The following is a 12868-nucleotide window of genomic DNA, read 5'->3' on the forward strand; positions in this document are numbered from 1 at the left end:
ATATATGGGAGAATAATTGAGAAGGAAATGAGCTTTGTTTTAGGCGATATTGAGCTTATCGTTAAAATAAGCATCTTTGTTTTTTCGCCGTTTGAGACGGCGAAACGCAGGCAATATAGCCAAAGATATTGCGTAATTTTTATGGCTCGGTTTCATTGCCCTTTTGTTTCTCTTTTTTTTTAGGGTATTACGTTCCAAGACCGCAACATGATTATGAGGCACGCCGTAGTGGGAGACTCCGGATTAACCTTGACGACCTGAAGTTCTCTAACGTGCAGCTAAATTTAAGCACACGAACACGTTTGCATTTCGCCCTGCATGAAACTGCGACCGGCGCGGCAGGGGTCGAACCCATGACCAAGAGGTCAGACATGCGACGCCGTATAGCGACTAAGATACCGGGGCGGGTCGGTTCGATCACGTACAAAGTGCCCACGTGAGTGCTGACGGACAAGCCTTCTCCTAACACATTGCCACGCGTACCACGTGACCTTAGCGAGGTTGCTTTTTTTTATCATATAAGCCAGTATTAGCTATTTTATAGAAATTGAGCGTTGATAAATGAGGCCTCAGCAACGCGCTACTTGCTCATTAGAGATAATTATTTGCAGGAGAAACTATATTGAGCCATTATATATCTAACAAAATTGGTTAATTCACATTGTACAGTATCACTTCCGCGCACATAGTACGGCTGCGCAAATGAAGCCAGCGAGTGGTGATGCGCACCCATTAACAGGGAAGTTTAGACTAACACATAAACAATACTTAGGACAGTTCTTAATATAGTTCTATTATTATAATTCTTAGACCAGCAGCACACCATATGAGGTGTCGGTCCCCGACTTAGGCCTCGAAATGCATCGACATCAAAGGTGGCCCTCATCTGATGCACGTAACGGATTTCAATGTGCCGCGATTATTACCACCCTGTGCACCTCTTTTTCAACTCGACGGCTTAATCTAATGCTGCTACCGATAAAAACTGAGTAGCGCATGTGCACAGTACATCAACCTGCACCAACCAATTTTAGAGCAGGTCAAATTTGCTCGGAACTATATTTCATGGAGCACCAAGACGGCGATTCTCACCTGTGCGTGAACGCACATAGCAAACTGGGTATGTCGTACCACGGATTCATTTCTCTTCCTCTCTCTCTCTCTCGCGACGTTGTAGGTAGCTCGTGATCTTCTGTACACAATGGGGACCTTGCGTAGTTCAAAAACTGTGAATTTGTTTCTGCTCCTTCGACCTTTTCTTTTTCGCACCACTACAACGCCCCCGGGAGACCACGTCGTTCAACAAATCTGTATATCTCGCACAGTTTAGGAGAACTGATTTCACCATAACGATCGAACGCGTGAGTCCGGAAATCGCCTTCGCTAATTACCGACACCAGATACGGCGCGAGGTCACCGCTTCCGCGATGGGAATCAATCTATGGGCCTCGCCAATACGCAAACATTGCTTGCGAGCGCGAAATTTCTCGCGGGAGCGGGCCGGTTCCGATTCTCTTCGTTGAGTCGGCGCGTACCCTGCGCATATCATTGGCGTAAAGCAACACTTCGCCCGAAGCAAACCGCCTCCGACAATAACTTGCGCCGCGAGGCGTACTGTTGCGTTTCTTTGTCCTTTTTTACTTGCTTCTAAAAAAAAAAAATACGCGTTTTGTAACTTCTTGTCTTTAGTGAGGGCTTTCTGTTCTTGCGACTAAAATTTTTGTGTACCTACTGAGCAGTATCGCTTGTCATTACGCTAGGTACCGATTGGGAAATGCTTCTAGCGTGAAAACAGAAAAAAAGGAAAAGAAAGAAGACCGTTATCGGCCTCGCATTAGTCATTTTTGTAAAAGTCTGTGGAATTTGTGCCTTCGCCCCTCTCCCACAGTAAAGAAAAGAAAGAGAAAGAAAATAAGCTTCAGGCATGAGAAGTTGGCCGGAGGTCTGTTGTTTACTTATGTATCATGGCGTCATATTCTTCGCGCTTCGCGAAAGACTACCGTAGGCACTGAGCCAAAGTGGTAGGTTTGCCTTTCAACATAACCTTTACAATTGCAAGATAAAAAGAAGGAAAAAAAGAAGAAAAAAATAAAGAAGGACAGAAATAGAAAGAAATAGCACACCGAGAGCCATTGCGTTCTCATTTTTGCTGATTAGCATTGCTTCGTTCCGTCAGATTTGTCCTTAAGAGTGATGCGTTCTGAATGCTGCATCGAACGAAGAACCTACAAAAAAAAAAAAAAAAGACATGCGTAAAACCGCGGACTTGAGCTGCGTCTACCTATGTATTTCAGGGTGCCCGGGGTAATTACTCTTGGCTTAGCGAACTCGCAGGAAGGAGGCACTTTAAGACGAAGAGGCAGCTATAGGGGGCGTCGCAGTTCGGCGACGTACTCTGCACCCGCAGCAGCATCTGCTCCCGCCGTGATGGCGGGCGGGCATAGCCGCTGCCTAACGGCGAAGCCTTTTATGTGACCGGGGCCTAATGGCTTATCAGGCGCTACACGCCTGCGTCGAGGAAGGAGCTACTGCTCCGTTGCCCCGGCTGGAGTATTTTCGGTGGCCTGTAGCAATCTTGTTGCTCGCCCTATAAATGACCCCCGCTGCCACCGCGCAGCGCGCAGCAGCGTTCGGTCCCGTACACGCGGCCCTTGCTGAGTAAGCGGTCTGCGCTCCTGCAGTCGCGGTGTACGCTAACCCTGGGCTGCTTTCGGAGCCGGAAAGGTGATGAAGTAAACAAGCCCGGGTTAATTAGGCGGCGCATAAAAACGATTTCCGCCCCCGGTCCTCTACCCCCTTCGCCCCCGAGTCCCGCTTCACTCCCTTCGTTGGCTCCTTGATTCCGGCGTTGCGCCTCTTGAGGTTTTGCCCTGCTTCTGAGCTCCCTGCGAGTTGAATTCTTGTTTATACGGGCATCGTGTGTTTCGCGTATTTAGTGTCAGGGAAATAAACAACAACAACAACACGACGCAATCAATTTCATCTCAAGGAGCTTTCTTTCTCCTTCTATATTTGCCGCTGGCTATATTAGCTATACCACGAGCAAACAGCGAAATAGTTGTGGGAGGAAAAAAAAAAAACAAGAACAAACTTCTTAAGTACAGATGTTTTGCTTAAGAGTAAACGAATTGAATTATGCTAGGTGTCGTATCCGGAGATTCGGGACCCAACGATCCCGTCTAGAAATGAAGGGGTCCTAGGAGCACGCTACTATCTACTATGTGTAGGCAACCTGTGATGTTATTTGAAACTGGGATTGATTTTATTTTGGCACTGGTTCCGAAATTCACGTTAAGCAAACGCTGACGAAAGAGCGTTGCACCCGATGTCACGTGGATATAGGTGTAAGAGCGAATGGAGGACATGGCCTCAAATAAGAACGGTAACAGACTATTTAGGACAACGAGAAATCCGGAGTTCCAAGACGAAAAAGAAGCTAGTTCCCCCAAATGCTACAATCTTATCTACCGCGCATTCGAACTATACCTTCGATTGCTTCGCATGGGATCTTATACCCATAGTTCTCCTTTTGTGAATTTGTAGGCCACCTTTCGTTTTGCGCCACGATGAAGGGCGTTCTCTATTTTGGTTATCTATACGCTTCTTAAGAAAGTGCGAAGTCCGAGTAAACGTTGTTTCTTCGAGTAACTTATTTTGTTATAGCGCAAGCTTGACACGGACAACACAAAGCACATCTGACACACATAGCGCTGTGTGTGTCAGATGTGCCTTCTGTTGTCTTTGTCAAGCTTGCGCAATAACAAAATAAGATATGCTGTACCAAGAAGCCCCTATTGCTATCCTCATCGTCTCCGAGTAAGCTGCGATGAACAATGAGCCGAAGAAAGAACCAAACGTTTGCATAGCGCGTTAGCGCTTGAACATATATTCATAAGAAGTGAACGTATTAGCGACTGATGTGCAGTGATAACTAAGATTGAGAGACACTCTGCAAGTAAATGCTATGCCCTTAATCACATGAAACGTTATCGAAGTGAGGCTGTGACAGTATTTACACACACCTTGATTATAACTTCATCAACATCCACAGGTGGAAGATGCCATATTCAATAATCCCTGTCTTGTTTCTTGGATGGGCAGTTTTCTTCGTTGTCGTTCACAATTTGTTTCCTTTAACTGAGTGGACTCATCAACTCTTGTCGACGTTACGTCAGGCGTTCCTCAGGAATTCATTTTAGGCCATTTATTATTTCTAATATACATCAAGGACTTACCTCGTAGCGCCTCATGAACTAAAATCAGACTTCATGCAAATGACTGCATGCGTATTATACGAATCCATTAACTCCATTGATGACCACCACCTTCTTGCCCAATCCCTTATGCATTTCTCCGCTTGGTGCAAAACGTGGCAAATGAACATTAATTGTAGTAAAACAGTCGTGATGTCGTTTTCCAATAAACAGAGCCCCCTCTTGTTCGATTATTCTCTGGATGGCATCCAACTTAAAAGTGTATCTCAATATAAATACTTAGGTGTCACTCTAACCGAACATCTTTCATGGTCTAAACACATTGCATATGTAAACGGGAAAGCCCTAAAAAAAAATGAGGTTATTTGCGCCGCACATTAGCTAAGACCCTCCGCGACACTAAACTGCTATTATATAAAACGCTGATTCGCCCTGTTCTAGAATATGCATCTGTCGCTTCGTTCCCCTACAAACAATGTGAAATAAGCTCGCTCAATAACATTCAACGAAAATCTATCCATTTCATTTGCGAAAATTACAGTCGCCCTTTCTCACCAAATCAGGCTCAACAATCTTTGAACATTGAGCCATTACTTTCACGTTATCACATTGAAGCCCTAAAACTTTTATATGCAATTAATAACTCCACCTCTGGTTTTTCTGATTGTAACCATATCACATTTATTAACGCAAGTTGTACCCGTAGCTCCCACGCCTTGAACAAAGCACCTATTTATGCCCGCACGAACACATTCAAGTACAGTTTTTTTCCATGCACAATAGAGCTTTGGAATTCTCTACCCGGTAACATTCATTCACTATCACTAAAAGATTTCATAGCTACCGCTGGTAAGTACTTCGCTGACATGTAAAACGCTGCTTTTTGATCATTCATCTTTTTATGTTTATGTGCGTTCTTAATGTGTAATTTGTAGTAATGTATAATGTTCCCACTCTTGCTATAGGCCTATATTGGGCTGCAGTATATGTAAATAAATAAATAGACAACAAAATAACAAACTTTTGTTCATTCAGAACTTGTTTATGTTTCTAGAGTAACGTTGAATCTAGAAGTTCTTGAGATGAAAACGCTGCATTTAAAACGTATTCGTAGTGAAGCATACAAATTACGGCTATAATTTCGGTGATTTGCGTTTCTTATTCTCTATGACTGCAACAAAACCTTTTCTGCAGTGAGTGCAGCTTAAGTACAATAAGTGTGCGAATGCGAGAGCTATAGAACAGGAATAACATACTTGCACCTACATTCGTCTTTCGAGGTATTCTTATGATTCCCCTTACTCAATGAGACATTAATTCGGCCTCGGAGAAGAGCACTAACCGGGTTACAAGTATTAATAATTTTGACTTATATGTTAGAAAAGTTCGATACAAAACGACGTTATGCGGACGCGTTTTGGCAAGATTAAGGAGATTTCGTGCTTACATCTTTTTTTATATGCCATAAACAAATGCCTTACAAGAAACGAACCAAACACCAACCGATACTACAGCGAACGTAAAAGTTAAGTGTGAGTAAGGCCCACGGAAACAAAAATGCTAAATAATAATGCCGGCATAATGTTTTGAAGGGAATGCAATGACTCGCGCAAGGGGGGAGATGACATTGCGTTGTTCTGCCCCTATTAATTTCGGGACGCGATATGACCGGAAGAAGAAGTACGAAAAGGGTCGCGCTAGCAATTCGCGTATCGATTAATCTTACAGAGCAATGCTACGACGGGGGCGTCCCAGTACTCGTGGTTGCGCATCGAGAAAGAGAGAATAAGAAGGGCTCTACGGCGTGGCATTAAGGTTTTTGTCTTTATGAATGCAGAAAGAATCGCACTAGCGAAAAGAAACCGCAGGCGTGTAGGAGTTGCGTTACACAGAGCGCGTTATTTCGTATACCACTCCCTACGCCGGTCACAAGACCCTCGTCATTACCGCGGGCCCGAAGAGACTGGTGGCGAGCGATATTAGTCTTAGAGGAGAAACAGAAACAAAATTAGCGCGGGACCCACAAAAAAAAAAGAAAAAAAAGGAAACATTACGAAAAGAGGGAAAAGAAGTCCGGACACACTTTGCAATGTCAACAGAAATGAAGCAAACAGCTCAGCGCAGCCACAGTGAAATGAGAGCCCTATGGCCCTCCCCACTGGCGTGATTGTATCAAAAGAGTCGCTGATGATATATGAAGACAAATCACCAGACGTCGCACGGGCTTCATGCTATAGAGGAGTGGGGAAGGAACAAGGGAGAGAGGGGAAAGGGGGGTCAGCGTCAGCTCCGGTTTATGTGTGCGCCATTTTGTCCACTTGCTTTCTTGGGGTCCTTTTATGAACTGGAACTTGGCAAAACGGTTTCCTCTTGGCGGAACAAACTCTAAGAGCCCAGGCCAGTTTCTTCTTCGATCGCCGCTGCGTCCCCTTTGAGTGGCCTTCTTTTTTTTTTCTCGCTCTGTTTCTTTTTTTGTTGCAAACGAAGCGCTTGTGTTCCGAACCAGCTCGGCCATGAGAACGGCCTCCAGACCGTAACTAGCGAACAGTGGTCTCTGCATTTTATTTTCACGTTATTTGCTTACTTAGGGATTAGTACAGAAGTTTGGGTTTTGGAGAGCAGGCCCTTCGCTTTACTTCCGTTGCTACCGCGTTCGATTGTAAGGTGAACACAATATACCGGTTTTCTCGAGGCGCATCGAGTAACAATGATGAGCCTATATTCAAGCGCTCTAAGCATTTCCGAATCTATATCAGGGAGAGAGAGCGGGCGGCGTTACAGTGAAAGGGAAGTTTTACTGCAGTGAGGTGCGCGCGCACACACACGCGTTTGTTTAGGAGAGTGCTTCGCCCTTCGATCTTTAGTGCTCGATTGATATTTTGATTAATGGGCGGTCGTTCCTGCTCAGATACCTCATATATTTATGTACGTAGCTTAAAGGACTGCTATTCCGCACAGCCTACCACCCCCCTGCTTTCCCTTATTCTCCTTCTCATAAATATTACATAACCATAATATTCTTACTGTGGACGAACTTATTACCTTTAGTCTTGGTACGTTTTTATACCGACAACTAGATAACGCTCTCCGCAACAGTCTGATGCCTCAATCTTGTCTAATGAATACGAATCTTACGCGATTTGCACCAAACAATAATTTTATTCTTCCCAAGGTACCCACAAATTATGGTAAGCGGAGTATCGATTTTTCGTCCGTTTCCTTCTGGAACACACTACCTCCTACTAAAGTCATTTAAATCATTTCGATTTAACCGAGAAGTAAAAGACCACATTTTATCATCTGCAACCACATAGTTAAGCTTTTTTTTTTTTGCTTTTCTCTTTCACAAATGTACATTTGGTTACGCGACACAAATAAAAGTTCATTTGGTTATGTCTCATTATCCATTTACATTCATAATGGCGTTATAGTTCTGTAATTAGTCGAATGTAATAATAATCATTATACTTTTTACTAGCATGTCTGCAGCTGATTTGTATTAGCACTGCCAAGCCTAAACCAATACTATATTTGCTTTTTCAATATTTTACATTATTTGTTGCAACTGTTGTTTATATCTGTACTTATACGCTGTACAGGAGGTCCCATTAGAGTCTCTGACCTTGGGACCTCCTCCTGTATAATGTTCCCTTGTACTGTATCTTGTCTATTAATAATAAAACCTCATTCATTAAGGCGAACCTGTTGGCTTGCTTGATGCGGCAGTACGCTCGATCAAGGGGCTAACCACCTTCTGCATCATGTTTAATAAGAGAGGCAGCCCTTGAGTGTGGTGAAACAGACTGGACGAATCAGCGCTGCGCAAGACGCTAGACCCTCCAAGCACCGAACACGTGCCAAATGCCCACACATGCCGAGATGATAATGCCTTACGGAGCTGGCGTGGGCTGGTTAATACGAGCCGCTCATCCTGCTGGAACAGGCAGTGACCCTAGACTGCCGCCCACCTCTAGCTGGGAATGTGTGCCTTAAGGATCTGATTGCTCTTCTTTTTCTTCAATTCTTTGTTTGCTTCATACGCCAACTTAGAGAGAACCGCTCTCTAATCATGACGTATACAGTTTCAAAACTTTCAGAAGAACTTTGCGTGGGAATGAACCTACGGCGGGGCAGCTTGCCAGGGGACCTACGGAAACTAGCTTTCCCGAATCTTTAAAGAACGAAAGGTACATCTTTCCTCAGTCTCCTGAGCATTTCAGAGCGAAACGCGTTTCGAGAGCCGTGACAGCTGGGCCCTGGCTTAATTGTTATCCCTCGCGGAGGGTCGTCCAAACGTTTGACAAAGACTGCGCACACAGGATGAATAGGGACCTTCTAAAAGATTTTGTTGGTGTGGCATTTAATTTGCTCTCCATTTCGTTACCGTGATAACGCCACGGCGTTGTACTTGTGTGAGGGCGCAGTACTATGAAACAATGACACATAAATTTTACGTTTCTATTTCTTTGGCGAAATTTCCTATGGACGTTCCCTGCCATCCCTCCCCGATTGATAATATTAATACTAATAAAAGATCTGACCTATGCAGCAATGAAATAGTCGTTCCGTGCCAACTGTACCAACCTTGGCGCTCGATCACCAGCGATCTGTTTCTAAAAATTTTAGCGCTTGCGTAGAACGCGGAACGTCATTGCACAAAGCATCCCCCTCCCCTAATTTTTTTTTACCGGCTTAGGCACCACCGGAATGTTCTTATAAAGCACCAAAGTTTGCACCATAAAAGGCGTTGCCAAGAAAATGTTTCTCTAATAAAAAATGAGCACTTATTTTTCTCAGGAGACGGGACATCGGCCTTGAACCTAGAATTATTAGCTATTCTCCATCTTTTATAAGCCGCCAAAATGAAAAAAAAAAAACGTGATCGTCCATATTTGGATTTTTTTCACAAGAAAGAAGCTTTCATACTTAAGCACAAATTTTTTAGAAGGTGAGTGTCCAGGATGTGTACTTAGCACGAAAAATGTTTCTGGGCAGATACAGCGCAGAAGTGCGCACAGGCGCTGATAAATATAAAAAAAGTCATTCTTGGGCTACGTTTAGCCGGCAATTAAGCACGGAGGTAGTCCCAGTAAAGATATGCTAAATAGTGCTTCTGGGGACGCACTGTCTCTTTTCCAAAATGAGTAAGCTATATCAAATTTGCATTTGTTCTAAGCTAAAAACAAATCTGAGTTGTCTTCCACCGCTCTTGAAATTAGCACTTGGTTTGTTTTCGGCGCAAGGAGCTGCTGGCGGCACATATAAGTTATGTGAGCGCGAGCGCCCACGTGCCTGTACGAGAGTGTATATAAAGAGCTCGCACTGCTTCTAAGTTTATTTCTTCACGGCTGGGTAAAAAAAAAAAAAAAAGATCGCCGGCGATTACGATACTACCTACGTGAAACTGGAGCGCAGTTTTTCAGGTCTTTTGAATTCTACCGGTTGCGTCGTTTATTGTTCAGAAAGAACAACGTGAACACGGGAGCGCGTGGCTCGGGCAGAGCGCATTCTCTAGCGGCGGCGGCGCAGACGAAGTAGCGCTTGCGCAATGGCTGCGAAATCCACACCAGCGCTTTGTATCCACATATGGTATCGGTGGATGCGCTCGCCGCGTGCCTTATTAATGACGTCATCGGCGACTGGGTGAGGGCGCATGCCACTACGGCGCTATCTCTATAGCGCCGCGTCGCTGCCGTGGAACACGTCTCGTGCGGCACTCCGCTTTCCTCCTCGTGCTCTCTTCGCCATCGCCGTCGTTCGTCCTCCGCCGCGCTCCGCTTGTTCGTTGTGCGGGTTACGCCGACGCCGAGGCTGACGCTCAACGCAGAAACGAATGCTTAAGAGCTACGCCCTAAAAAAAAAAAGTTGTTCGCCGCTACGAGCAGCGTCAGTGAAGCAGAAGTACAACTCCATGTCGTCATCTGTTGTCAATCTGCTTGGAGTCCTCCTACGACACTAGGAAGCGCAGCGACACCTGTGAATTTGTGATTTGACTACCTGCATTAAGGAGTTAACGTTGTGAAAGGTGCAATAATAGTAAACAATATATTTTTTTTAAAGTTCCTGCTGAGGGACGTTATGCTTTAGTGGCGTTACGTCCCGTCACGTTTAAGTGTTCTTAATCTAGGACGGTGACGTAAAAAAGAAAAGAGATTCCAAAAGAAAGCAATCCCCTTTTCTTATTCTGACATTGTGCCAGGAAATAAACGAGACGAAATTAGGTGCTGTTGTGGTATTAATTCATTTTGATAACTACTTGTAATATCTATAGGCGACCGGGTGTATGTCGCAGAGCTCGTGTATTATTGGCGGCCAAACAGGCCAAAAATGACTTTCTTTTTTGCACGTATTGGCACCTGTGTGTACTCTTGTGCGATGTATCTGCCCAAAAACACTTTTCAATATACACCTCGTGAGCATTTAGCGCGTAGAGAATTCCTGTTTCCGTAAGATGACATTTTTTTTCTTTGACAAGAAGGCAGCCACATGTGAACCAATTTTCTCATCTTTGACGGCTTATAAGAAATGCAGAAATCGCTAATAATTGACGAATGCAATTTTAGGTGTAAGGCCTATCCTCCGCCTGTTTCTGTTTCCTATGCATATGCTGACGATAGAACGTGGACCGAAGCTTGAGAAGCAGAACGCAGGGCAGAGCACGAACGTGTTTTGCGGAGACCTCTTAATGCATGATGGACAGAGACGCCCTCGTTTCTCCTACGCAGTCTTGTATGACCGCAATGCTTCCTTGCGGTTGCTAGGTGCGGTGTACACTTGTATTTTATTGCAGATGAGAACGGCAGCACTGGCAGAATTACGTCCACGGCTGTGTAGAATACCAATAAAAGTGCATCGACGCGAAAAAAAAAAAAGAGATTAAATTTTTGCAGCGTAATTGCGTACCTTCAAGGCCCCGACAAGAACATGTGGGTTTTTGTCAGCTTACCAAACACACAAGAACGAAGACGACCTCATCGGTCATGCACCGCGGAACGCGAACGGGTTGCCCCGTTGGTCACTCCAGTACAAGTGTCCGCACCTGTGGTGCGGGCGCCGGTGTTATGGTCCACTGTCGAATCACGAGATGTAGACAAGTATCAGCCGCTATGAATCATTCACTACCGCGCGAGATCTTCTACGGCGCCTTTTGAGCACACGGTGTGCTCGACGCCTTCCATCCGTACTAGTGATTGATCAACGCTAACAAAAAGAAGCAATAGTTATGTTGCTCTGATCTGTTGTGCATATTTTAATATCTACTTCAAGATTACAGCCTTTGCACCTCCTTTCACAATGACATCTGGAGAAACCATCAATGTATCAAAGTTACTGAGAGCATAGTTTAATCATGGGGCGTAACCAGTTTGATAACGGCAAAAATAATTCAGCAGATTACATAACCTCCGGAGGATTCCGTACATCATCATTATTTCTGATGCTATTGTACAGCACATCGTCGCCTAATTTATCTTCAGAACATCTGCACCACTTTATTCAATTTTTCGTGCAATCTTTCTCGCGAGAGTTTGAATGGCGAGGCGTGTGGGTACGCGTGGAATGGATGACGCGCAGCCTCTAGTGCTCCGTGTCAAGTTCCTTGTGTTACCGGGTGGTGCAAACGTTACCAGACGGAAAGTTACCAGATGGAACGTTACCAGATGGAACGTCACCAGATGGAACGTTACTAGATAGATTCAGACCCACCACGTGGCGCTTGCGCGGAGCAATTGCCGGAAACTTTTTCGAGGCTAAGTGCGCCTGCAGCAAGCAATACTCCTCCTCCTCCTCGCGGAAAACAGGAGGAGAGGGGACAAGTGCGTGCAGCCTACCGAGAAACAAGTACAACAAGCTCGCTTATAGCGTTTGCTTGGAGATGATATCCGGGGACTAAGCGATGATCTCCATGAATATTTCAGTTAGAGATGATCTAGCAGTAGCTTATTGCGTATGAATGTGTTAGCTCATTGCTCAGTGCACAGGCTTGCAAAGATGCGCGTAAAGTGTCGGAAAAAAGCAGCGAGTTCACTCACCTTCAAGCGTGCCGCTGTGCAGCGTCAGGCCGTCATCTGTCTCCCAGTAGACGACGTGAATGAAGTCGCGTACCGAAGCCGGCACTTCGCAGCGGAGCGCTGCGGTGTTGCCCCGGATCACGAACACGTCCGACGTGGTCACCTCGTACGCCGACCGGATAACTGCAAGGAACACGGGGTCGAGGGAGAAATGCATTAGTATTAGGCGAACTCACAGCTATTTGGCAAGAGCTCTCGGTATTGCATGGTGAATGCCGCGGGCTTTTCTATAGAACGTTCTAAAGTGAAAGTCAAAATACAAGAGCTTCGAGCCCTGAAACACAGCTTCAAAAAAGTTGTTGAATAAAGTGCGGCGCCTAGAATTGGCTGGCATACGAATCAATATCTGTAGGTCAAATCTGTAGCTCTATCTGTAGCTCTATCTGTAGATCAAAAGCTCTGCGAAATTGAGGCATCCCTACCAAAAATGAAAGCCTGGCTATCGAAGCACCGCAACGCTTGATTGCAGCTAACGTATCTATAGCACTGCTATAGTAACATGTGCGACCTCCTACCGCAAAACTTTTTAAATGGATTTGAAACGTGAAAACCATAAGTGCACAAAACATTCATCGCGTTCCCTCG

General features: G+C 45.0%; 1 protein-coding gene and 1 long non-coding RNA gene across 3 annotated transcripts in view; one reads left to right on the forward strand and one right to left on the reverse strand.

The window, feature by feature from the left end:
* The window catches only part of LOC126536805 (cell adhesion molecule Dscam1-like), a 505486-nt gene that overhangs the window by 253697 nt on the left and 238921 nt on the right, over nucleotides 1-12868 (reverse strand). For both annotated transcript variants that reach the window (XM_055074009.1, XM_055074008.1), the window contains exon 3: nucleotides 12245-12406. In XM_055074009.1, the coding sequence (XP_054929984.1) occupies nucleotides 12245-12406 (162 nt within the window). The remainder of the gene's footprint in view (nucleotides 1-12244; nucleotides 12407-12868) is intronic.
* The window catches only part of LOC129386265 (uncharacterized), a 140326-nt gene that overhangs the window by 28233 nt on the left and 99225 nt on the right, over nucleotides 1-12868 (forward strand). The gene's annotated exons all lie outside the window — the stretch shown is intronic.

This window comes from Dermacentor andersoni, chromosome 4, assembly GCF_023375885.2.
Source record: "Dermacentor andersoni chromosome 4, qqDerAnde1_hic_scaffold, whole genome shotgun sequence".
NCBI classification, from domain to species: domain Eukaryota; kingdom Metazoa; phylum Arthropoda; class Arachnida; order Ixodida; family Ixodidae; genus Dermacentor; species Dermacentor andersoni.